Source organism: Budorcas taxicolor, chromosome 18, assembly GCF_023091745.1.
Source record: "Budorcas taxicolor isolate Tak-1 chromosome 18, Takin1.1, whole genome shotgun sequence".
Taxonomy (NCBI): domain Eukaryota; kingdom Metazoa; phylum Chordata; class Mammalia; order Artiodactyla; family Bovidae; genus Budorcas; species Budorcas taxicolor.
In genome coordinates this window covers 36,051,740-36,074,806 of record NC_068927.1, presented here as the reverse complement: position 1 = coordinate 36,074,806, position 23,067 = coordinate 36,051,740, and the positions used below count along the sequence as shown (strand labels likewise).

At 38.7% G+C, this 23,067-nt stretch overlaps 1 protein-coding gene across 1 annotated transcript; it reads left to right on the top strand.

Annotated features, from left to right (window-relative positions):
* The first annotated feature begins 266 nt into the window (after nt 1-266).
* Nucleotides 267-22,115, top strand: NAE1 (NEDD8 activating enzyme E1 subunit 1). The gene is made up of 20 exons (XM_052655870.1): nt 267-342; nt 3,911-4,014; nt 4,103-4,163; nt 5,353-5,383; nt 6,181-6,252; nt 6,480-6,559; nt 7,126-7,235; nt 8,856-8,965; nt 10,245-10,307; nt 10,960-11,023; nt 11,335-11,426; nt 13,224-13,283; nt 13,370-13,503; nt 15,037-15,112; nt 15,353-15,392; nt 16,636-16,722; nt 17,431-17,523; nt 19,845-19,959; nt 20,048-20,097; nt 22,006-22,115. Exons 1-20 carry the CDS (start codon nt 290-292, stop codon nt 22,113-22,115), a joined length of 1,605 nt encoding a protein of 534 aa, XP_052511830.1. The 5' UTR covers nt 267-289.
* Nucleotides 22,116-23,067: the final 952 nt, after the last annotated feature.

Genomic DNA, 23,067 nt, shown 5'->3' with positions numbered 1-23,067 from the left:
CAAGTTCCCCACAACTACCGAGCGTACAGTCACGGATTGGTCGACCAGAAGGACTGCTGCACGGGCAAGGCGCGACTACCTTACCCGTGGTCACCAGACCCATTTCTGAGCTTTGGCCGCAGACTCCCAGGTGTACAGGCGACGCGTGCGCAGTGCAGTGAAGGCGCCCCCTGCCGGCCGCGCGCGGGAGACGGCGCGGCAAAGGGGCGCTCAGTGCGCCTGCGCGCTCGAGGAGGCGGTGGCAGTTTTCGGTAGTGGCCCGGCGGTTCTCCGTGGGGCGGGCGCGGCCATGGCGCAGCCGGGGAAGCTGCTAAAGGAGCAGAAGTACGACCGGCAGCTGAGGTGAGCCAGGGCTCACCGATTCGGGCGGGCCAGCGGGTTCCTCTGCGTCCGGGCCGGGCCTAAGCGAGCGGGCGGCGCGGTTGGGCCTCTCTCGGGCCTCCCGCTGGGCTGGGCCGGGCCGTGCGTCCAGTGCCCAGGGTTCCGGCCTGGGGCCCCGGTGCTTCTCGAGGGCCGGCACTCGCCTTCCCCGAGGGGCGCGCCCGCCCGCTCGCCACGCGGTGTGCAGGTCGAGGTGCACCGCCCCCAGCGCCCGCCGGGTCACCGCGGCGGCTGCCGGTTCCGCCTCGCTGTGCTCCTGGTTTTGCAGAATGAGGGGCTCGGGACTACCCCATCTCGGCCGCCGAGGGCAGCACCGAATGTTAGATATTGTTGTAAACCGGCGCTGTCCAGTAGAAATATAATGCCAGTCTCATGTGAACCACATACGTAGTTATATATATGTGTATATATAACACATGTATACATGTGTATATGTAACATAATATTTATATTTGTAGTCACATTAAAAAGGACAAAGAAACAGGTGAAAATAATTTTAATAATTCAGTTTATTTTGTTTAACCCAGTATGTGCAAAATATTACTATTTCAACGCATAATCAGTAGAAAAAGTTATTAGAGAGATTTTACAATTTTTTCATTCTGTCCTCAGAATCCAACATTTTACACTTTTGGCGCGTCTCAAATTGGACTAGCCTTATTTCTAGTGCCCGGGAGCCACATGTGGCTAATGGACTAATGGATATCTACTTAATGGACTGTAGGTCTAAGCCATCGGGCTAGTCCTTGACTTCTTCCTCTCCCATGCCTTGTCTCCTAACACTCCCCATTCCTTATTTATTGAGCATTTTCTATGTGGTTAAAGGGCTTCCATGGTGTCTCAGCCGTAAAACATTCACCTGCAATGCAGAAGACCATCTACAATGCAGGAGACCTGGGTTTCATCCCTGCATTGGGAAGATCCCCTGGAGAAGGAAATGACAACCCACTCCAGTATTCTTGCCTGGGAAATCCCATGGACAGAGGATCCTGGCGGGCTGTTGTCTCTGGGGTCAAAAAGAGTCGGACATGACTTAGAGACTAAACCACCACCAAAGGCAGCAGAAATAGCACAACTGTATGGCCTCCCTCCTTTCTGAAGACCCACAAGCCAGAAGTTACAGTATGTCCCTAAGGACCGGAACTCATTTGCACCTCTGGCTTAGTGCTGTTGTTACGGGCTTTATGCACTCAATTGTGAGAGCAGTCTTGAAGGCAGATATTCTGTCTCCTTTATAGATGGAAAAACTGACTCTTAAAAGTTTGATAACCTGCCCTGAGTATCCCATGTGTTTGAACCAGGATGTAAACTCAAGCCTTCTGGCTTTTCCAGAGCTGATAAGGTCTGCTCCCTGGGGAAAGGGAAAGGAAAGTTTCTGGGGAAAGAAGCAAGATGGTAGAGACTTTGTAACCAATTTGTGTTCTCTTGTAAATTCTTGGAGATCCTTGTGTTTTGAAGCAGAGGTAACCATACATGACAGAGCTGATAAAATATTTTAGATTACTAAGTACCTGTGACAAAAGAGAGTTTTTGCTGAATCGAGTCCATTTAAGGAACAAACAGTGAAAACTGTTTATTGGTTTTCAAGTGTCAGAGGGAAGCAGTTATAAGCAAGATTGTGCCACCAGCTAGCAGTCAGCAGGCCCTGCCTTCCTTAGCCAGCAAGAGAATGGAGAGGATTGATTTTTGTTTGGGCCATTTCTTGAAACATATTACCTAGAGATGCACCAATATTCTCTTAGGCTCTTTCTCCAGCTACCCAAGTATCCATCAACCAAATATGCCAAGTGTCTTCTGTGTGCCCTACTTTCGTAGGGAAAAAACAGAGGTTTCCAGTCTGTCTGGTTCTTCTAGACTCATCCTCCATGCATTTGACAACTATTCAATGATTATTTATCCTGGACAAGGCACTGTATCAAGCACTGGGGCTTCAGTGGTGAACGTAGGGAGTGGTCTGTGCCCTTATGGAACTTAGAGTGGAATGGAGAGATGGATGTTCAGCAAATAAAACACCAGATGAGGCAGTTACAGTTGTGATTTACTCTGGAGGGCGTACAGGCTACATCATAGGAGAGGATATGCTTTAGACAACGGACAGGAAGCAGCTTAAAGTCTCTGTCCTCCAGGTTATGACATTTTTCTAATGATTTGGGCTTCCCCTGTGTTAAGAAAAGACACATTAGGCTTTCTGGGCAAAGGTTGCCATGTTAGCCCAGCTGTCATGATGCCTGTTTGATCACATATCTTGCCCTGTTAATGATATGCTGGTGTGACAAGATGTAACATATATTTCAGGTTATAACACATTTCTAATCCTTATTACATCTTTCTGTTTGTTAATGTATGCATTTACGAGTCATGCTGTTAGAATTGGGAATAACATTTTAAAGCACTCCTGTAGAAGTCAGTGTGAAGGCTTTTCAGATGGTACTTCAGTTTTCTTGGTAAAGCTTTTCTCACTCTTGAACGTGTCATGGTGGATCAGTATTATGTCAAGATCTTAAATTACACTGGATCCCTGTAATTTAAGGAGAAATAAAATAGAGGATGCATGTGTGCTCAGTTGCTTCAGTTGTGTCCGACTCTTTGCAACCCTGTGGACTGTAACCCTCCAGGCTCCTCTGTCCATGGCATTCTCCAGGCAAGAATACTGGAGTGGGTTGCCATGTACTCTTCCAGGGAATCTTTGCGACCCAGGGATTGAACCCGTGTCTCCTGAGTCTCCTGCCCTGCAGGCATATTCTTTACCCGTTGAGCCACCTGGGAAGCCCAAAATAAAGAATGTTGTTGTTCAATCACTGAGTCGTGTTTGACTCTTTGCGACCCCATGGATTGCAGCACACTAGGCTTCTCTGCCCTTCACCATCTCCCGGAGCTTGCTCAAACTCATGTCCATTGAGTTGGTGATGCCATTCAACCATTTCATTCTCTGTCATCCCCTTCTCCTCCTGCCTTCAATCTTTCCCAGCATCAGGGTCTTTTCTAATGAGTTGGGTCTTTACAGGTGGCCGAAGTATTGGAGCTTCAGCTTTAGCATCAGCCCTTCCAATGAATGTTCAGGATTGATTTTCTTTAGGATGGACTAGGTGGATCTCCTTGTAGTCCAAGGGACACTCAAGAGTCTTCTCCAACACCACAGTTCAAAAGCATCAATTCTTCGGCACTCAGCCTTCTGAGAATAATAGGTTTTAATAATAATAGAGAATAATAGGTTTTAAATCTAAGGTACTTCTCTAATGTTAATGAATATAAAGACTTTCTGACTTGAAAAGAGTAATGGACTAAGAGCTGAAAGACCAAGTGTCTAGTTCTAATTTGACCCTCTCCTTTAACCACGACAGGCTCAAGCTGTCTGTCTCAGGTTACTCAGCTGTGTGATTCCCATAACACCTCCTGCTGTTCCTGTCTCACATGTGTGCCATGCGGGTCACATCAGTTATTCGATGCAAGAACATTTTAGCAATCACCATTCAAATAAAGTTGTATTTTCATGGAATTCTTTAAAATGTTAAATTTGTGTCTTTTGTAGGTTGTGGGGTGATCATGGCCAGGAGGCTCTAGAATCTGCTCATGTTTGCCTAATAAACGCAACAGCCACAGGAACTGAAATCCTTAAAAATTTGGTGCTACCAGGTATGATAGTTTTGTGGTTGTAAATTTACTTCATTGAAGTTTTTAACTAGAAACATATGTTCTTGACGGACTCTGTTTTGTTTCCCAGGTATTGGTTCATTTACAATTATTGATGGAAATCAGGTCAGCGGAGAAGATGCTGGAAATAAGTATGTTCTATTCTTTTCAAATACATTCATTAGGGAAGGCAGTGCATTGTCATGGGAGAGCAAGGCCTAAATCCCAGCTTCACCTCCTCAGTCAGGGTGACTTGACTTTCCACCTGAAAGTCAAGTCAACTCTGTGTTTAGGATTATGGCAAGGATGGAGTGAGTTAATATAGGTAAAGTGCTAGCAAGCTGTCTGGCAAATAGGCTGTTAGTAAAAGATAGCCATCATTACTGTCTTTATTGTTGTTGTTAATGCAAAGAGTAATCATTATTCCTTAATTTGTGAAATCTGTATCCTTCCTAAGTCCTTGAATTGATTCCTAAGTATTAGTATGTAATTAACAATAATTATATTTTGGGATTATAAGAATAATAAAAACTGCCTTTTATTTGTGGTGTCTTCTAAGCTTGGTTGAGGTATATCTCTTCCTACACTACATTGTCTTTATAAAAATCCCATTTTAAAGTTGGCTTGTATATCATTCTTTAAAGATGATCATATATAGACTGTCAGGGCATTCCTGAATTTGGATTTCAAGCTTCCCTTTTCAGGAGCTTGGAGTCTGGGTTCTCTCATATTTGTCAAAAATCAACAACAATGAGTAAATACAAGGGAAATCAGATTTTGGTTCATATTGAGCTTGGTTAGCCTTTCTTTGGGTAGAGTACCCTGACTCTGAGAAGCAGACTCAGATCTGGGCCTTGGGACATGATAAGGGTATGTGGGGGAGAAAGCCTGAGTAAATCTGTTATAGTTATCTGCAAGAGCAGTCTAGCATTTCCCAAGGGTGGGTCTGTGGAGCTTTGGTTCTAGGGAACATTTATAGCTGTTAAATGGGCATATGCATTCCATGGTCAAATTATAAAGTATTTCCTTAGTATAAGATTTTAATATTGTGTATTATGTATGCTATTAATTTCCAAGTGAGGATATAACGCAGGGTGTTTCCCAAACTTTTGAAAGCCAGGGAACCCTTTTCTCTATGGCACACATTTTGGGAAACATTGATTTATTAGCCTGTCTTTGGTTATACGTTTTCACTCAGCTTTCTTCCTCTAGGAAGTCTGTTATAGTCTAAAACTAAAATATACTTTGTTTTAAACTATGAATGAAGTGCACCAGGTATTACACATAACCTTCCCTTTATAGTCAAAGAAACCATTAAAATTTTTTTTTATTCTATTTTAGTTTTTTCCTTCAGAGAAGCAGTATTGGCAAGGTAAAAAATCAGTTTGTAATAGAATATAGTTGTATTTGAATACCTAGTGATGTCACCATGTCTTGATTGCGTGAAAAGCTTTGCTTTGAAAGAGGTTAACTGTTAAATTGTATTAAAATCATTATAACCTGTTTTTAAAAAGATATTATTTCTCTGTGGAAAAAATTAATTATCTCATTTCTTTCCAATCTTGTAAAGATTTATGTGCTTGGTAGTTTAAGAACTTAGAAGTTTTATATTGTATCCTGTATTAAAGCTAAATACTAAGTAATGTTAATGGTCAGAAGTTGGGGTATTTGGGTTAAGATTTTTTACCAAGAGTTAGTCAGAATGTGTCTTATTTTTGTATTTATATTAAAAATATTACAGAACCATATTGGTCAACTTAGTGTAGTATTATATACTACATAATGTATTATATAGTATTATGTATGTAGTTTCCTTAAAGACTGACCTCTCGTATACAGGATTGTAAATGTGGAAGGTTAGCATAAGTCCAAACATGACTTAAAATATCCCTGCCTGCTACCCAGAGTTTTCTGGTCATTTGCCTAATCAGAAAAGTAGAGTGCAAATCGTATTAGCCATGTAAGAATTCTGAATAATGATGGTTTAGCTCTGTTTTAAATAATATCATGGTTTAGTCTCAGTTTTTAAACACTATGAAAAGCAGACTTTTCATATCTATGCATGGAATTTGGGTTGTTTTACAGTCTGCTTGCCTGATCTGTAAATTAAGGGGTTACATTTTAACCACATTTTTTTCTAATTGAAGTCAAATGCTTTGTTTTTTAAAGAACCGAGCTCAAGCTGCCATGGAATTCTTACAAGAATTAAATAACGATGTCTCTGGGAGTTTTGTGGAAGAGGTATATATGTATATATGTTATTATTTCTGTACAGAAATATAATTTTTTAGTAATTCAGAGCCCTGGGAATTTAGAATTTTAATCTTTGTATTTTTATGTTGAAAGTTGAATTATTTTAACATTGGAGTCTAGCATTTGCCTCACTTGTTCTAAAAAAGCTTAACCATTTCTGTCATGTTTAATATGATTGTGAAATTGTTGGATTTTCTTTCCCCTGTCCTATTTAGAGTCCAGAAAACCTTCTAGACAATGATCCTTCATTTTTCTGTAGGTTTACCATTGTGGTTGCAACTCAGCTTTCTGAAAGGTAAAATTTTAAGTTAATTTGTTTTTATTTTAACCTCTTATTAGATTTGCATAGTTTTGTTTTCTCTGCAGAGTCTATGGTTTTTAAATTCTTCGATTCCATAGAAACCTTTAATTAGAAGTGGTCTAATTAAAATCTCCAGCATTAAAAAGATAGGGAAGAGAAAAACAGTGAGATGTGAAACTTAGAACAGTTAAATTGAACATTGGTTATTTTTTTAGTGGAAAAATAAAACAATTATAGGGAGTGCTTGGGGGTAGATACATAGGTTTTATATATATTTTCTTCTTTATTATAGAAATGTTTTTCAGTAACATTCTCCCTAATACGAAAGACAAGGCTTTCATATCTCTCTAGTCCAAGAGATATACTTACTTTGAAACTGCTGCCTTGTGGAATTGCTTGCTTTTCAGTCTATCTTTATGTAAATATGCTGTTACTATGAATGCAAAAGATATATCTTTGCATTTATTATTTAGTAAGGAAGTTGCTTCATTTTAAGGTATTTTCATGTTGGGCATCTATCCGTTTGTTTATGTTCTTGTCTATTATGCCTTCTTTTACAGTACATTACTACGTTTAGCAGATGTCCTCTGGAATTCCCAAATCCCTCTCTTGATCTGTAGGACATATGGACTAGTTGGTTATATGAGGATCATTATAAAAGAACATCCAGGTAAAATTGTTGCACATATGGGGCTTCCTGTTGGTTGATTTAGCTGTAATTTTAGGAACCTGATTATAAAGAAAGTCAGTTTGAAATCACAAAGTTTATTTATAGCAGCAAAACTCTGGTTACAGGTTCAAAGTGCTAATCAGAGTCAGTAGCCTTTAATCTTCCTATTTCCTTTACTAAGCGTTATAAAAGGATACAAAGCAGGAGATAAAATAGGTATAGCTTCTTCGTGTTACTAGGAGGCCTGGCAGCTATGCAAGTACCTAGCTTTTTTTGCCTCTTAACCTACATAGGGCATGTATGGCAGGCACAGGCAAGAGCCAAAGTATGTGGGTCACACTGATACAGAGAGGTTACACTACCTTTTCCCCACCGGTTTTCTATTCTATTCTTATAAAGGCCTCAGGCTCCCCCAGTTCAGGTGTAATTCCACACATCAATCAAGGTATTTGACTAACTACTGTTCCAAGGAAACTGTGTTAGTAGGAGACTAAAGTCATTCAAAGGCAGGCTTGCATCAACTCAAGTCCCTTACTTACACGATTTTGATCTTAAATCGTCATAAGATTTTCACTCAGGACTCATACATTGCTGTGGGCCAGGTCGTCTGTTAGTGCAGTGATAGTATCACTGAAGAGTGATGTCTGCTTGGGAAGCTAGTGAGTGGCTTTGGGGGATAAGCTTTTGGCAGTAGGGCTGGGTCATTTAAGAGTTGTGAGAAGACTGATAAGGTAAACAGTTTGTTTTAAATGGGTCACTCTGAGGCCCAGTGAGAATGAATGGATTTGGAGGGACAAAGGTTGGAGGCAAGGATTGCTTTTAGATTTTCAGTGGTCTAGGTCTGAGAAAGAGAGAGAGACAAAGACAGAGAGAGCATCCTTCACTGAGGGCAGATGTTATGAGGATAGGGAAGAGGGGAGAGATGATAATGAAGGTTAAGCTTGCTAGCTGTATGCCGGCCTTTATGTAGGTTATTTCATTTACTCTTTTCCAAATCCCTATAAAGTCGATACTGTTGTATCTGCTTTTTACAGATAAGGATGCTGAGGCATAGAGAGATTAAGTTATTTGCCTAAGGTCACACAGCTAGCAAGTGACAGAACTGAGCCTCTCTCTAAACACTCACTGAAATTGCACGCGTCCCCGTACTCTCCTATATGGAGGACTGTGTATGAAGTGACATCAGGATGTGGGGAATGGCTGATAACTTGGCCATGGAAGCTTGAAGTCCAGGAAGACCATCACATCCCTAAGGAAGAGGCATAGGTAGAGGGTGATGCTGTCTGTTGAAAACCATGGGAGGAGGAAGGGTCGGTTTTTGGGTGCTATCTGAACACATTTTCATCTTTTCCGATTATAATAACAAGAAAATTCTGCACTAAAGGGATCTTCATTTTATTTTTATTAATACTGTAGTCCACTTATGATTTGTGCATTTAGTAAAATATAAGTTTATATGTATATGTAAATTTAACTCAGTAATGAACAAAACAATGAGAAAAACCTGTAGGCCCTATGTCCATTTAAAAATTACAGATTTCCTAAGTTCCTGTAATATATATGTTGGCAGCAGTATTGCTAAGGAAATAAGTTTATCTTTCGGGATTATTTGGTTCACAGTAATAGAATCTCATCCAGATAATGCGTTAGAGGATCTACGACTGGATAAGCCATTTCCTGAACTGAGAGAACATTTTCAGTCTTATGATTTGGATCATATGGAAAAAAAGGTTGGTGGTGTGTGTGACTTTTCATTTATAAGTATACTGAAAACTTTTTTTTTTAACCTAAGGTTTTTGCATTACAAAGTGAGAAAATATAAAACTCATCCAGTTCACACAAGTCACACAGTAACAACATTGTACCTAATTTATTTAACTAAATCTATCTTTCCCCCAAATTTAAAAACTTTTTTATTGAAGAAAAGTACATTAACTGAACATATCTCTGTAATCAACACTCAGGTCGAGAAATTGGAGAGAGAGAGAGAGAGAGAGAGAGAGAGAGAGAGAGTGTGTGTGTGTGTGTGTCTGTGTGTGTGTGTGTCTGTGTGTGTGTGTGTGTCTGTGTGTGTGTGTGTGTGTGTGTGTGTCTGTGTGTGTTTGCCTGCCATGCAGCACGTAGGATCTTAGTTCTCCAGCCAAGGATTGAACCTGTGCCCCTGCAGTGGAAGCAGGGAGTCCTAACCACGGGATTGGACACTGACATGTACCACAAGCCCTCTTCATGGTTCTTTTCTCCTAAACAAAGAGATATACTTTTTAGAATAGTTTGAATGTGGGGTGGGTGTTTCTTGAAATTGATTCCTGTTGAAACTTATTTTTAGAGTTTGAGAATTACCAAGGCAACTGCATATTTCATTATAGAAATAATCATATTTATAATAGGCCATGTAATTTAAGGCATATATGTGTATTTTCCTACCTACACATTAATTAAAGTGCAGGTATTTGGTTCATCAGCAAACACAGAAAAGATCCTTTGTCCTTAGTCTAGGCTTGGCGTCTGAAATCAGGATGTGAAAGTGAAAGTCGCTCAGTCCTGTCCAACTCTTTGCGACCCCATGGACTGTCCATGGAATTCTCTAGGCCAGAATACTGGAGTGGGTAGCCTACCCCTTCTCCAAGGGATCTTCCCAACCCAGGAATCGAACCAGGGTCTCCTGCTTTGCAGGCGAATTCTTTACCAACTGAGCTATCAGAGAAGCTCTACTTGAGCTTTATTTCTGAGTGGCAGTCTCTGAGACTGTTTTCTGAATGGTAAAAGGGACAGGTGTAGTATATACCTGCCTTACTAGGATTAAACTGGACACTGCCTCAAAAAGCTTTGTTAAGCAATTTTGATTGACCCAGCTCATTTTTCCTCCATTCTTTATTCCACATATACTGAGAGATGCAAACATGGTGGAATAATTGAGTAAAATATTATTGAATTTGTTGAAAATGATATGGTGTAGTGAAAAATAAATGTTAACTAATACTGATATTTTCTTTGATTGTTTATTTTTAGGACCATAGCCACACTCCATGGATTGTGATCGTGGCTAAATACTTAGCACAGTGGTATAGTGAAGTATGTCCTTTCTTTCTTTCTTTTTTTTTTCCCCTAAGATTTATTTATTTGACTGTGTTGGGTCATAGTTGTGGCCTGTGGGATCTTTGTTGGCACATGGGACGACTTGTTGCTTGCGCACAGGCTTCTCTAGTTGTGGCGCAGGCTTAGTTGTCCCACGGCATGTGGGATCTTAGTTCCCTGACCAGGGATCGAACCCACATCCCCTGCATTGGAAGGCAGATTCTTAACCACTGGACCAGCAGGGAAGTTCCAGTATTTCCTTTCTTGAGAAAGGACTTTCCATATGTGACTGTATTTCTTTCAGTTTATTATAAAGAATTTCATTGGAGGGGATGGGAGACTGATATTTTTTCCTTGTGGGGTTATAGGAAAGGTAGGTGTTTTTCAGTTTGAATCTAGCATTTTCTCTTTTGATACTGACATTTTTATTAACAAAATGAAATTTGAACAAATGTCATTCTGAAACTGGCAGTGAGGAATGAATGTAGAGAAATGGCCCACACTTTTTCATTTTCTGTCAAGTCACCTGGTTTCACTAAGGTATTGATTACCTGATGCAGTCTCATGGGGAAATGGGGGGACACTGGACTTTTAATTTCCATATCTTGAGTTTTTACAACTATGTTTAAATTTATTTAACCCAATTTAGACCAATGGACGAATACCTAAAACATATAAAGAAAAAGAAGACTTCAGAGATTTGATTAGACAAGGTAATTTGGGATTTGATTAAACCTCGTATAAAGTTTAAAAAGATTGCTTGAAGCTAATTTTATTGTATTTCTGTCAGCACTTTTGTTGGATGATGCCATCATGAGCTTTTATTTTATTTTCCTCAGGGGAGGTTAAGGAACCACTCCTTGTGTAATTTTAAGAATGAATAATGATAAGCTGTATTTCTTCTTAAGGTTCAATATCCAATCCTCCCTTCTGCATCTGACAAGGTTATTTCCTTAATGTTGGGGAAAGAGAAGGAATGAAAAGAAAAGGGCTATTCTTTGCTAATCAGTTTCTATTTTAATAGGAATTTTAAAGAATGAAAATGGGGCTCCAGAAGATGAAGAGAATTTTGAAGAAGCTATTAAAAATGTGAATACAGCACTAAATACAACTCAGGTATTAAGAGCTGCTGAAGTATTCACCAGTAAAAGGTGTTTTCTGAAGTCCTCGTAGGTGAAATAGTTGATTTTAGGTTTAATATTTCTTAAATTGTATAGTTGGTTAGAAATTAATATTATAATACAGCTTTAATTTTCTTTTATTAGATTCTGTATTGTCCTTGTTAAAATGGATGTCAGTGCTTCAGCATATAATATTTATACAGATTTACATAAATTAATTATTTGAAGTACATGATTTGTGAGTAGTAAGGGTTTAGGGGTAGGAATTATATAATGAAGGTATTATTTTGCTGGTCCAAATAGTGTTGCCTGAAAAGTTAAATCTTACTCTGCATTTGCTTTTATTTTATTTTTTTGTATTTGCTTTTAACAGTAATTATTTGAATACATTGGAATATGTTCTTAATGACATCATATACCTTAAAAATTACTTGGAGGACTTTATTGTTGAAGTCTGACCAGTGAAGTTTTGGGGGAACTTTGGAATAACACAATTGGTAGTTTAAGTTAGAATTTTCTTATAGTTGAAAACAGCAAAAAACGCTAGCTTTCAAGTTAGGAAAGCACTTAAGGTGTCATTACAAACTTTCTGGAGACAGTGAGGTAGTGTTGCTGAGTGATTAAAAGTATGTGCTGTGTGAATCACACAGTTTTTTGGGTGATAGAAATTTTCTAATGTCTCAATTGGAGTAATGGTTAAAAGTATATGTATAGTTACAAGAAAGCATCAAATTGTCATTTAAGATTTGTGCATTTCACTGAATGTATGATTTATCCCAATTGAAAAAAAACAAGGTTCTGTGGTTGGGGGACAGTGAACTAAGCAAACAGACAAATGTACTAGGTGCTATTAACAAAATTAGAGCAGAACAAAGGGGTAGAGCATGTGGGGAAGGAGGAGGTCTGAGATCGGGAGGGACCAGGGAGACTTTGAAGGAGATGTGTTTAAGCAGAAGCCTAAGTGAAGTGTGACATGCAGAGGTCTGGAAGAAGAGCTTTTCAGGCTGAGGAAGTACAAGTACAAAGGCCCAGAAGGGGGATGATGCCTGGCATTTGTTCAAGGATAGGTATGAAAGCCACTGTGATTGGAATGAAGTGAACAAGGGGGAAAGTGGTGGGAGGAATTTAGGTTTGGAGAGGCAGAAAGGGCCCCATCATAAAGGCAATGCAGGCCACTGAAGTGTTTTGAGTAGAGGAATGAAGTGACCTGATTTATAGTTCTAAAAAAGTTATATTCTGGCTCTTTTGAGGACAAAAGACTCTAGAGGGGAGTGGAAGCAGAGAGTTACCAGTAAGAAATTTCTTTTTTCCACGTAACAGTAGAACCAAAGCCTACAATTTCTATAGTTTTTATAACATATGATGTTCTTGCTTGCATTAAAAGTTCTTAACTATCTTGCTTTTTTCGGAGTGCTTGTCTTCTTCCACCATCAGTAGTTAGAGTATATGGGTTTCAGATTTTTTACAAGCTGAGAAAACATGAAGGATTACAAATCTAGCTTGGGATTAATGTCTGTTTTCTTCGTTCTGTCTTCAAATATAACTATAAATTAGGCTGCTTCTTTACTCCATGTATGATGTAAGAAAATAGGTCAGTCTTTAAATGCTAACAGGAGTGGGCAGGAGGGGATTTTCTTCTATTCTCTCTTTCCCCAACAAATCTCCATCTGGTGATAATTCTGAATAAAAGTCCAAATCAGAAGTTTGTGTTTGAAGTTGTTTGGAAGATTACAGTGAAAATAAAGGTGGGCAAATTCTTAGTATAGGTAAATGTTTTATGTTCCTTTATTAGATCCCAAGCAGTATTGAAGATATATTTAATGATGATCGCTGCATAAATATCACCAAACAGGTAACAACAAACAAGTAAAATTAGTGCCCCTTAACCTTCAGGTCAAATTGAAATGTCACTTAATATTATTATTTTCTTTTTTTTAGACTCCGACATTTTGGATTTTAGCTCGTGCCTTAAAGGAATTTGTGGCCAAAGAGGGTCAAGGAAATCTACCTGTTCGAGGCACAATTCCTGATATGATTGCAGATTCAGGCAAATATATAAAACTTCAAAATGTGTAAGTCACCTGTCTTCAAGCTATGTAAGAGAAAAATCAATCTGTTTATATTAGAGAGGAACATGTTTCATCAGTCTGCCAGAAATCAGAAATCAGAAATCAAATGAAAGTTTGTTATAATCTCATTGCTTTAAAAATAAGCTAAAAAACTTAGAGGGCAGATGTTTTTAAAAATTTATTTTATTTTTAAGAATAATTTTAGGTTCACAGCAAAATTGGGCAGAGAGTATAGAGAGTTCCCACTTACTTTCTGGGGGTCAGACTTTTTCTTTCATATTTCGAGATAAACCCAACATTTGAACACTTAATTCTGTGCTATGAACTGTTCTATGTATTAACTAATTTAATATTCACAAAAATCCTATGAGAGAGATACTGTTATTGTCCCAGTTTTACAGGTGAGGAAACTAAGGCATAGAAGAGGTAATTTATTCAGGGCAGGACAACTGGTAAATGGTAAAACCAGGATTTGAATTCATGAAACTCAGATCTGTACTCATAACCACGGCTCTGTTCTCTTTTATCTGTAATTTAAAGCTTTCAAGACTTTAGTTTTTGATAAATTTTTTGTCATTAATGTTTCATAATTTAAAGAGTTCATGACTAGACAGAGATGTGCTATCCACTGTCATAAAGATGGGTCTCAATAGATAATACCCCTGTGTATCTTTGGGTATGCTGTGGATAAATGCAGGGCCACTGGCCTGGCTTCTTCAAGGGCCAGATAATGTCACACAGAGAAGGTCTTTATTTCATAGACGGATTGTACTCTTCATCTCAGTCATTCTCTTAACAAATCTTTGTTGCCGTAGCCTAAAAGTTCAACTACTTAAAACTTGGGAAAAGTCAGTTGAGAGAAAGAGTATGACCTCATATCAGAGGTGATCAGCTTAACACTGATCATCTCTAGAGGGTGACCATCTCAAGTTTTACATGGATTTGTTAGATGGTCGGTTTTGAAGGATTTAACTTTCCTTGGATTTGACTTCAAGGAGATTGAAAAAGTGAAAGTGAAGTTGCTCAGTCGTGTCCAACTCTTTGCAACTCCATGGACTGTAGCCTGCCAGGCTCCTCCATCCATGGAATTCTCCAGGCAAGAATACTGGAGTGGATTGCCGTTTCCTTTTTCAGGGTATCTTCCCAACCCAGGGATGGAACCCGGGTCTTCCACATTGCAGGCAGACTCTTTATCATCTGAGCCACGAGGGAGCTTAAGCGTGTTCTTTTGCAGCATATTTTGTTAGGTCCTCTATCAGAGAAGCATGGATCATGGACTTCTCCAGGAGGGCAGGTTTTAAGTTACGTGCTGTTAATTACTCACAGATCCTAGGTATTAGGTGAAGTCCCAGAGTCCATCACCAGCCACTAACAGGTGCTACTGGTAGCATTTCCATGGCATTGTCACATTTCATAGATTGCCAGATCAGTATTTTTTTCATGAAAGGGAAAGATTTTTTTGTTTGCTTCATGGTGATATTTAAATCTGGCAATTTAAATATTTGTTAATAGTAGCTTTTTGTTGTTCTTTTCCAGTTACCGTGAAAAAGCAAAGAAAGATGCTGCTGCTGTGGGTAATCATGTTGCCAAATTGCTTCAGTCTATAGGCCAGGTAAGCTGCTGGGCACAGTGCCTTTGATAGACAGTACAGCTCCACGTGGGCCGGATTGCATTGCATAAACCCAGCCAGGAAGGGCTCAGAGAGAGGGTGTGGCACTGGCTCAGACCTTCTGCAGAGGGTCTTTCACTTGCCTGCCTAATGAGAAGGCCTGTCATAGTGACTGGCTTTGTGCTGCACCCTCTGTTGATTTTCTTTTACACTGGAGCAAAATCTGCATTTATCTCTTTACAGGCACCAGAGTCCATTTCAGAGAAAGAATTAAAATTACTCTGTAAGTCACCTTGACTTAAATTTCCTTATTTTGTTTGATAAAAAATGTGACATGGGAAATGTTCCCAGCAATTTTAAATGGTTGAAATTAACATTTTTCCATGGTCTCAGTGGTATTAATATAGGTAATTATTGGGTAAGGTTTTTTCTCTCTTTCATAATGAAAGGAGAGGGTATTCTAAGACTGGTCAGAGATAGGTCATATCTGTATCGATACATTGAAAATTATCAATAGTGCAGAATTGTTTTCAGGTTATTAATTTTAAATAACTTGGAAAAGTCTTATCTGAAGAGTTTGGGTATGAAGTCTTGAGTCATATGTACATTGACAAGATTGGTTTAAATACTAATTTTGATCAGTATTTGATCAGACTGTGATAGAATTAGGAATTTTGCCATTTAGTTTCAGGCTAGGCTCCTGGGGTCTTTTTGATAACTCTTGAGTAGGCCCAGAGTATTTAAGAGTTAATTTAAGAATAAGAAAGTCTGTTTCATATGCCATCTGAGAATTTTTCCCCGTAGCTATCACCTCTTGTTTCTGGAAAAGCATGTTTTGTATGTTACCCATTCTTAAAATATATGTATTCAAATTATCCATTTTAAGATTCTTCAGCAATGTTTGTTTAGGCTTAGATTTTTTTGTTCCACTACTAATCTTGCACCTCGTTTATGTATTAGTGTTTGTTCTACTACATTATATGATACCAGATTAAAAGCTGGATATTGGGTATTTGAGAGTATTTGAAGGTATTTGGATATTATTTTGATCTCTCTACTGGAATACATTTGAAAATTCTCATAATACAAAGTTTTTTGTTTTTAAAGCCTTAACTTATACCCAGAGCACACTATATATACCACTCTCCTTCAGGACTGCTTATCCAGAATAATAATAAAAATTACTATTCATTGAGCCCTGTCAGGCTTTCTGCTAGGTATCTATTTTATACAGTTGGAATTCTGATCCACAGAACAACTCAAAGTTAAAAAATCTATGTCTATTTTACGAATGAAAATTGAGGCTCAGACAGGTGCCGTCACCCATGTACTCAGTGCTGAACTGATTGTAATGCCAAGAACATGAATTTAAGATGGCTTGTGTTGTAGTGCCATTTCTGCTAACCATTAGAGCCACTTCTTCATATTTCTATGTCTGTAAAGAGGATACACAAAATTTTCTGTTCTTAATCAGCATATTAGTGTATCTTAACCATTTACTTCCATCATGCCTTTCCTGTATTCAGGCAGCAATTCAGCATTTCTTCGAGTGGTGAGATGTCGATCCTTAGCTGAAGAATACAGCTTGGATACAGTTAACAAGGATGAAATTAGTGAGTAATAACCTTTTGATGCTAGGTTAAGGATATGATATTTTATACATACTGTATAACAGTATGTATAATAGAGTATATGGTGATAATATAAAGGATAATATAAATATTTATACTCTAAATTTTATTCTATAAGCCTGTCCAAGTGGTCGTAATTTCAAAATATAAAACTCAGTGTGCTGTGTGGTGCTTAGTCTCTTGGTCGTGTCTGACTCTTTGCGACCCCATGGACTGTAGACCACCAGACTCCTCTGCCATGGGGCAAAATACTGGAGTGTGTTACCACACCCTCCTCCAGGGGGTCTTCCCAACCCAGGGATTGAACCCGGGTCTCCCACATTGCAGGTGGATTCTTTACCATCTGAGCCATCAGCAAAGCCTAGAAAACTTAATGTACATATATAATCATATTTAGGTCACTGAGTAAGTGGTGTTATATGTAGAAGAGCTAAATTTAGCATTTTACTACTTTATTAGAGATTATGTGACCATAACTAATTATCCATAATACCACTGGGCTTTATTTTAATAATACATTTCCCTTTATTTTACTACTATGTATCATTTTCTATTTTATTGTTACAAAATATTTAAATTTTGTGATAGAATTACCTTGTATTCTGAAACTTGAGTATATAGTAAATTCGGTTTTTCCTTGTTTTTAAATCATGAATTACCCAGATTATACTGAAATGTTTTTCCTTTCAGTTTCCAGCATGGACAATCCAGATAATGAGATAGTACTATACTTAATGTTACGGGCTGTTGATAGATTTCATAAACAGCATGGTAGATATCCAGGTAAGGATAGCAATTAAATTATCAAATACAGTGAAAACATTTCTTTTTGGCTTCACAGCATGGCTTGGGGAATCTTAGTTCCCTCACGAGAGATTGAACCCAGGCCAGAGCAGTGAAAGTTCCAAATCCTAGCCATTGGACTGCCAGGGAGTTCCCAATAAAATCTTAAATAAATACTTAAATGGAATGAAATCTTAAACGGTTCTTGGGGTATTTACAGTAGTACAATGCTTGAATTCACACTGGAAACAGTTTACAAATGGTTCATCTCAGTGAGGCCAAGTGTAACCAACTGCAAACAGTATTTGATTCTGAACTATTACAGGGGACTGTTGGTTGGTTGCATATAGGATAAAACTTTTTCCTGCTAGTTTCTATAGCTGACTTCTAAGATTCACACTGAGTTTGATTTGGTAGAATGGGAAAAATCACAAGAAGTATGCCAGTGACTTCTGAACTCAGAACCCTGAAGATGTTTCTTTGCTCAGTATCTATTTTTTGTTATCTATAAATGTAGTATTTGGGGAATTGGCATATGCTCCAAGGTCTTCAGTTGTCCAGGACATCTTTATTAAGATGATAGTTTTAATTGTGCAGGATTATTGCATAGCAGCACATTCTGGGTGTGTCATAAAGCCTGTTGCCCCAACTGATGTAGTATACCCAACGAGTTATAATGTTAATGAGCAAGCTTACCAGAAAAGGAAAAAGAATAAAACATCAAATAAATGTACTGCTTTATTTGTATTGTTTGCTTAGAATGTATTTTTTGTTATCTTCTGCATAACAGACCATTCCCAAATTTAGTAGTTTAAAACAATCCATTATTGTGTCTGTGACTTTGAGGGTTGGCTGGGTTCAGTTAGATAGTTCTCACTGGGGAAAGGGCATCCCATGGAGATGCATGATGCCTAGGGCTGGAGTCATCCAAGAACGGAGGTGCAGGACACCTGGGGCTGGAGTCATCCACGAAGACATACTCACTCACATGTGTGGCACTTCAGCCAGGGTATCTGGAACTGCTGGGGGCTGCTCAGGCATCTCTCCCCTGTGGCTCACTGGGGCTTCCATTCAGCCTGGCAGTTCAAGATTTCTTACATAGTGGCTGCCTTCCCCAGAGTTAACAGTTCCAAAAGACTAAGGTCAATGGCACAAGGCTTTTTATGACTTGGCTTTCGAGCATCACTTATGTCCTATTGGCTTAACAGAGTCAGCTTAGATTAAGAGTGGAAGGGGGACCACATGAGGGCATGAGGAGGCGTTCATTGGGGAGCCATCTTGGGAAATTAGCTATTATATAGAGCACAGACTTTGGAGTTAAACCTAGGTTCAAATCACTTCTTGTCTTCTTGATCTTGGGTGAGTCACTATTTCCTTCCAAGCCTCAGTTCTCTCAGTATGGAATGGTGATAATAATACCCTGTTAGATTGTTAGGGTTAGGTACATGATGTATGAAAATCACTTAACACACTGCCTAGCTTTTTATAAGTACTTAATAAAGAGTAGATGCTACTATTTTGAGGACAAGGAATAATGATAGTTTTTAAACTAGAGGGGTTAAAAACTAAACTAGAGGGATTTAACAGTACCTGGATATTATGGCAATTACATTTTTCCTTCCAAGTAATAATAATAGCTTCCCTTTGATAGTTTGATCATTAAGAACTGCCTGGGCTCATATCGCAGTTTTGCTACTTATGAGCTAAGTAACTCAGGCAAATAACCTGATCTCTCTGTGCCTCAGTTTTCCCATCTATAAAATGAAGATAATAATAGTGTCTATTTCACAGGGTTGTAGTGAGGATTAAATGAAGTAATATACAGATGGTATTTAAAACAATGTCCAGTGTCTATTAATGCTCCATAAGTGTTACTTATTATTATAGCTTTATGTCTTTAGTGTCATTTAATCTCCTAGAAAGGGTAATAAACACCAGAATTTTTATAAAGGGTGTGTGTGTGTGTGTGTGTGTGTGTGTATATATATAGGACATTACTTTCTCATTTATTCAGTTCTATCAAAAAATCATTGAGCACCAACTATGTGTCAGATAGTCTTCTAGATACTGGGTATAGAGCACTGAACAAAGCAGATTTGTTAAACTCTGTTAAATAGGTTTTTAGATGGTTTCTTTGATTGTTACAGGTTTGAGATAGTTGCAAATATTGGTCTCATACTTTCCATTATTTTTGTTCTTTTTTCAGATTTATAGTTTTGACTAAACAGCTAAAACTGGATTAAATAGAGGAGGCAGTCAACAATTTTGAATCATGTATTTATTTCAATGAAAAATAATTTTTTTATATATATATATTTTAGGAGTGTCTAACTATCAAGTTGAAGAAGATATAGGAAAGTTAAAGTCTTGTCTCACTAGCTTCCTTCAGGAATATGGATTATCTGTAATGGTGAAAGACGATTATGTCCATGAATTGTGAGTATTTTTTTTTTAGGGAGCATATGAGACAGTACTGTTGTGTCATATGGCTAATCTGTTTTCTTGTCACCATCCTTTCCTGTAGTTGCCGATACGGAGCTGCTGAACCACACACCATTGCTGCATTCTTAGGGGGTAAGTTCCAGCGACAGAAGACTGTCACCTGTTGTTATATAGTACAGTTGTGAAGTTTTGTTTTCCTAGCTGTTTTAACTAAGGAGGTCAGTGTAGCACACTTGGTTTCCCTGCTTTCTATCTCTCCCACTGCTGTCCTGAAGCATAATTAATCTTTCTAATGCATAGCTCTGATTGTTTCTCTCACTTAACTAACCTTCTGACCTGCCAGTATACACATATACACTATAGAAGTCCTCAGAAAACAAATCCAGAGTCCTTCATTCTGTGTTCTGGTTTTACCCAGACTCTCTTTCCTTGTTTTTTTCAAGTTACTTGCTTTCCCCCTAGATATGCCCTTTGATTTTCTGCTCCTTGAATCTGTACCCCTCTCTGGACCCATTTGCCCTAAATCTCCCTCTTTCTTCCATGTCTAAAATCTACCTGTTTTTCATGACCCAATTCAACAATATCTTCTTTCATAAGACTCCTTGGAGGCTGGAAGTTTGAGATCAGGGCTGGTTTAATTGGTCTCTTCATGGCTTGTAGGCAGTCACCATCTTGCTGTGTGCCATAACCTCTTTTCTGTGCAGGAAGGTGAGGGTGGATGGAACAGAAGCTCTCTAGTGTCTCTTCTTAGAAGGCCCCTCCCCATGACCTTAGTTACCTAATTACCTCCCAAAGACTATCTCCAAATATGGTCACATTGAGGGTTAAGGCTTTAACATACAAATTTTGGGGTACATGCCTTTGGTCTACAACACGTGCATCTTATTATTATTCTGCACAAGTCACTTCTTTGGGGTCTTTGTTTAAATATTCTTTGTGAAGCCATTCCTGATTCCCTGATTTAAAATAGTCCCTCCTCTTGCACTCATATCCCCCCTACCCTTTGCTTTTTCTCCTTAGCTCTTAGTCACTTGACATTTTACTTGTTTGTAAATTCTCTCTTCCTCACTACTGAAAAGTAAAATCCATGAGGACAAGGATTTTTGTCTTTTGTTCCCTGCTGTATCCCTAGTGCCTGGAACAGTATCTGGTACAGGGCAGAGTCTGATTTTATTGAATGAATGAATGTGAAAGCAGAAGCTTCAGATTATAAAAGATGATAAATTGTTTTCTTAGTTGTTTTTTGTTGTTGTTTCTTTGTTTTCTATTGTTTTGTTTTGAATGTGCACGCGTACCAGTCGTGTTTGACTCTTTGCGACCCCATGGACTATAGCCTGCCAGGCTCCTCTGCCCATAGAATTTTCCAGGCAATAATACTGGAGCGGGTTGCCATTTCCTTGTCCAGGAGATCTTCCTGACCAAGGGGTAGAACCCATGTCTCCTGCGTCTCCTGCATTGCAGGTACCTGGGAAGCCAGGTTGTTTTGAATAGTAACTTTAAAACTTCTTACTATCTCTATATACTCAGACTGTTACTGAGTATAGCAGTCTAGCAGTATTTAATATAGATCTTTTCCAAATTACAAATATCCTTTAACCCCTTTTTATTATAAAACATGCACAGGGTAAGATTCAAATGCAACAGAAGGGTATCCTTTGAGAATCTTTTCTGTCTTTAAAAAAGCCTTTTTTAAAAAATGTAGTAATTTATAATACTGTTTGATTTTTTCTTGTGTAATATATTTTGCCAATATTTTTAAACCACCATAATTTCAAAAACTTCTTTCTTTTAAACTATGGCATAATATTTCAAGGTGTGAATGTATAGAACAAATTTTTTATTTCCTTTAATAACATAGTTATAAAAGCTTATAGTCCCTTGTTTTGATATGACTCAGTAAGTTATGTCTGTTTTGGGTTATTGTTAAATATCTTTGGTTTTGGAAAGGAAAGGTTTTCTTTACAGAATTGAGTATTTTTATATTTATATAATTTTTAAAATTCTTTTTCAAAGATTTGCTTTTCTCCTTTTTCCTTGCAGGAGCTGCTGCTCAAGAGGTTATCAAAATAATCACCAAACAATTTGTAATTTTTAATAATACTTACATTTATAGTGGCATGTCACAAACTTCAGCAACTTTTCAGTTGTAGAATAAGCACCCTATAGTGTGTTAATGACTGAAACTGTAATTGTCTTCAGTTTGTGCCCTAGTCTGTCAAGTTCTGCTAGGGAGAATTGTTAAATTGTTTCCTTAATAAACATTTTTCTCATTTGTAATAATGTAATCTTGTTCTTTGGGGGGCGCAGGGAGCTGAGGTGGAGAGGAAGGAAACAATTTTCTCAGAGAATAAAAGTTATCCATTCCTAATTGAGTTCATTATTTCTGGCTTTCTATTTCAAAGTTACTTATAGGAATGTGTTACATTAGAAACGGCTTAAAATATTTTTTTCTTAGGCTTAAATAATGAATTTAAGGCATGTGCAGATTTTAGCTGTGGAGATCTTAGTAAACATCACTATTTGCTAAAACTGATGCAATTTAAAGAAAACAAATATTTCAAATGTATAGTTTTATCAGAAAACAAAAGCAGGCTACAAAGGGGAGGGAGAGGGAAGATTGGAAGAGAGGAATGAAGGCAGGGCGCACAGTTACTAAACCCCGGCCCTTTGGAATGCTGGTGAGCGGCTGCGCGCGTTTGACTCCGATTGGGGGCGGGACGGCCGGAAGTCCCGCCCCTCGGAAGTGCTCCCGCCCTCTCGGCGGGAAACGGTCCGGCGTCGAAGTAGGCGCGCGTGGAGGGAGAAAGGGCGAAACCCAACGCACTGCGACTTCAGGGTAAAGGCCACAGCCTCCACTCTCTGCGCCTTCGGGCCATGCCTCATCCCCTCCTGAGAACCCGCCCGTCGCCTCCTGTGGAATGTCTGGGATGCGGCACACCTCGCCTTAACTTTCTTAACAGACCCACAAGAGGGGATGGAATGAGTTGGCGGGAAGGGGCCTTCGTGAGGCGGCGGCCTTCCCCGGCTGCGGCTCCCACAGGGAAAAAGAACTGTCATGTACCACTTAGGAGGCTAGACCCTGGCAGTTTTCGGTCCGATAGT

What these genes read in the sequence shown, in the direction of transcription:
- NAE1 (XM_052655870.1), top strand. Translation starts at nt 290, where the DNA reads ATGGCGCAGCCGGGGAAGCTGCTAAAGGAGCAGAAGTACGACCGGCAG. An exon ending in TAAAAATTTGGTGCTACCAG is followed by an intron (nt 4,015 to 4,102) that starts GTATGATAGTTT and finishes TTTGTTTCCCAG; the next exon opens with GTATTGGTTCATTTACAATT. An exon ending in TGCTTCAGTCTATAGGCCAG is followed by an intron (nt 15,113 to 15,352) that starts GTAAGCTGCTGG and finishes ATCTCTTTACAG; the next exon opens with GCACCAGAGTCCATTTCAGA.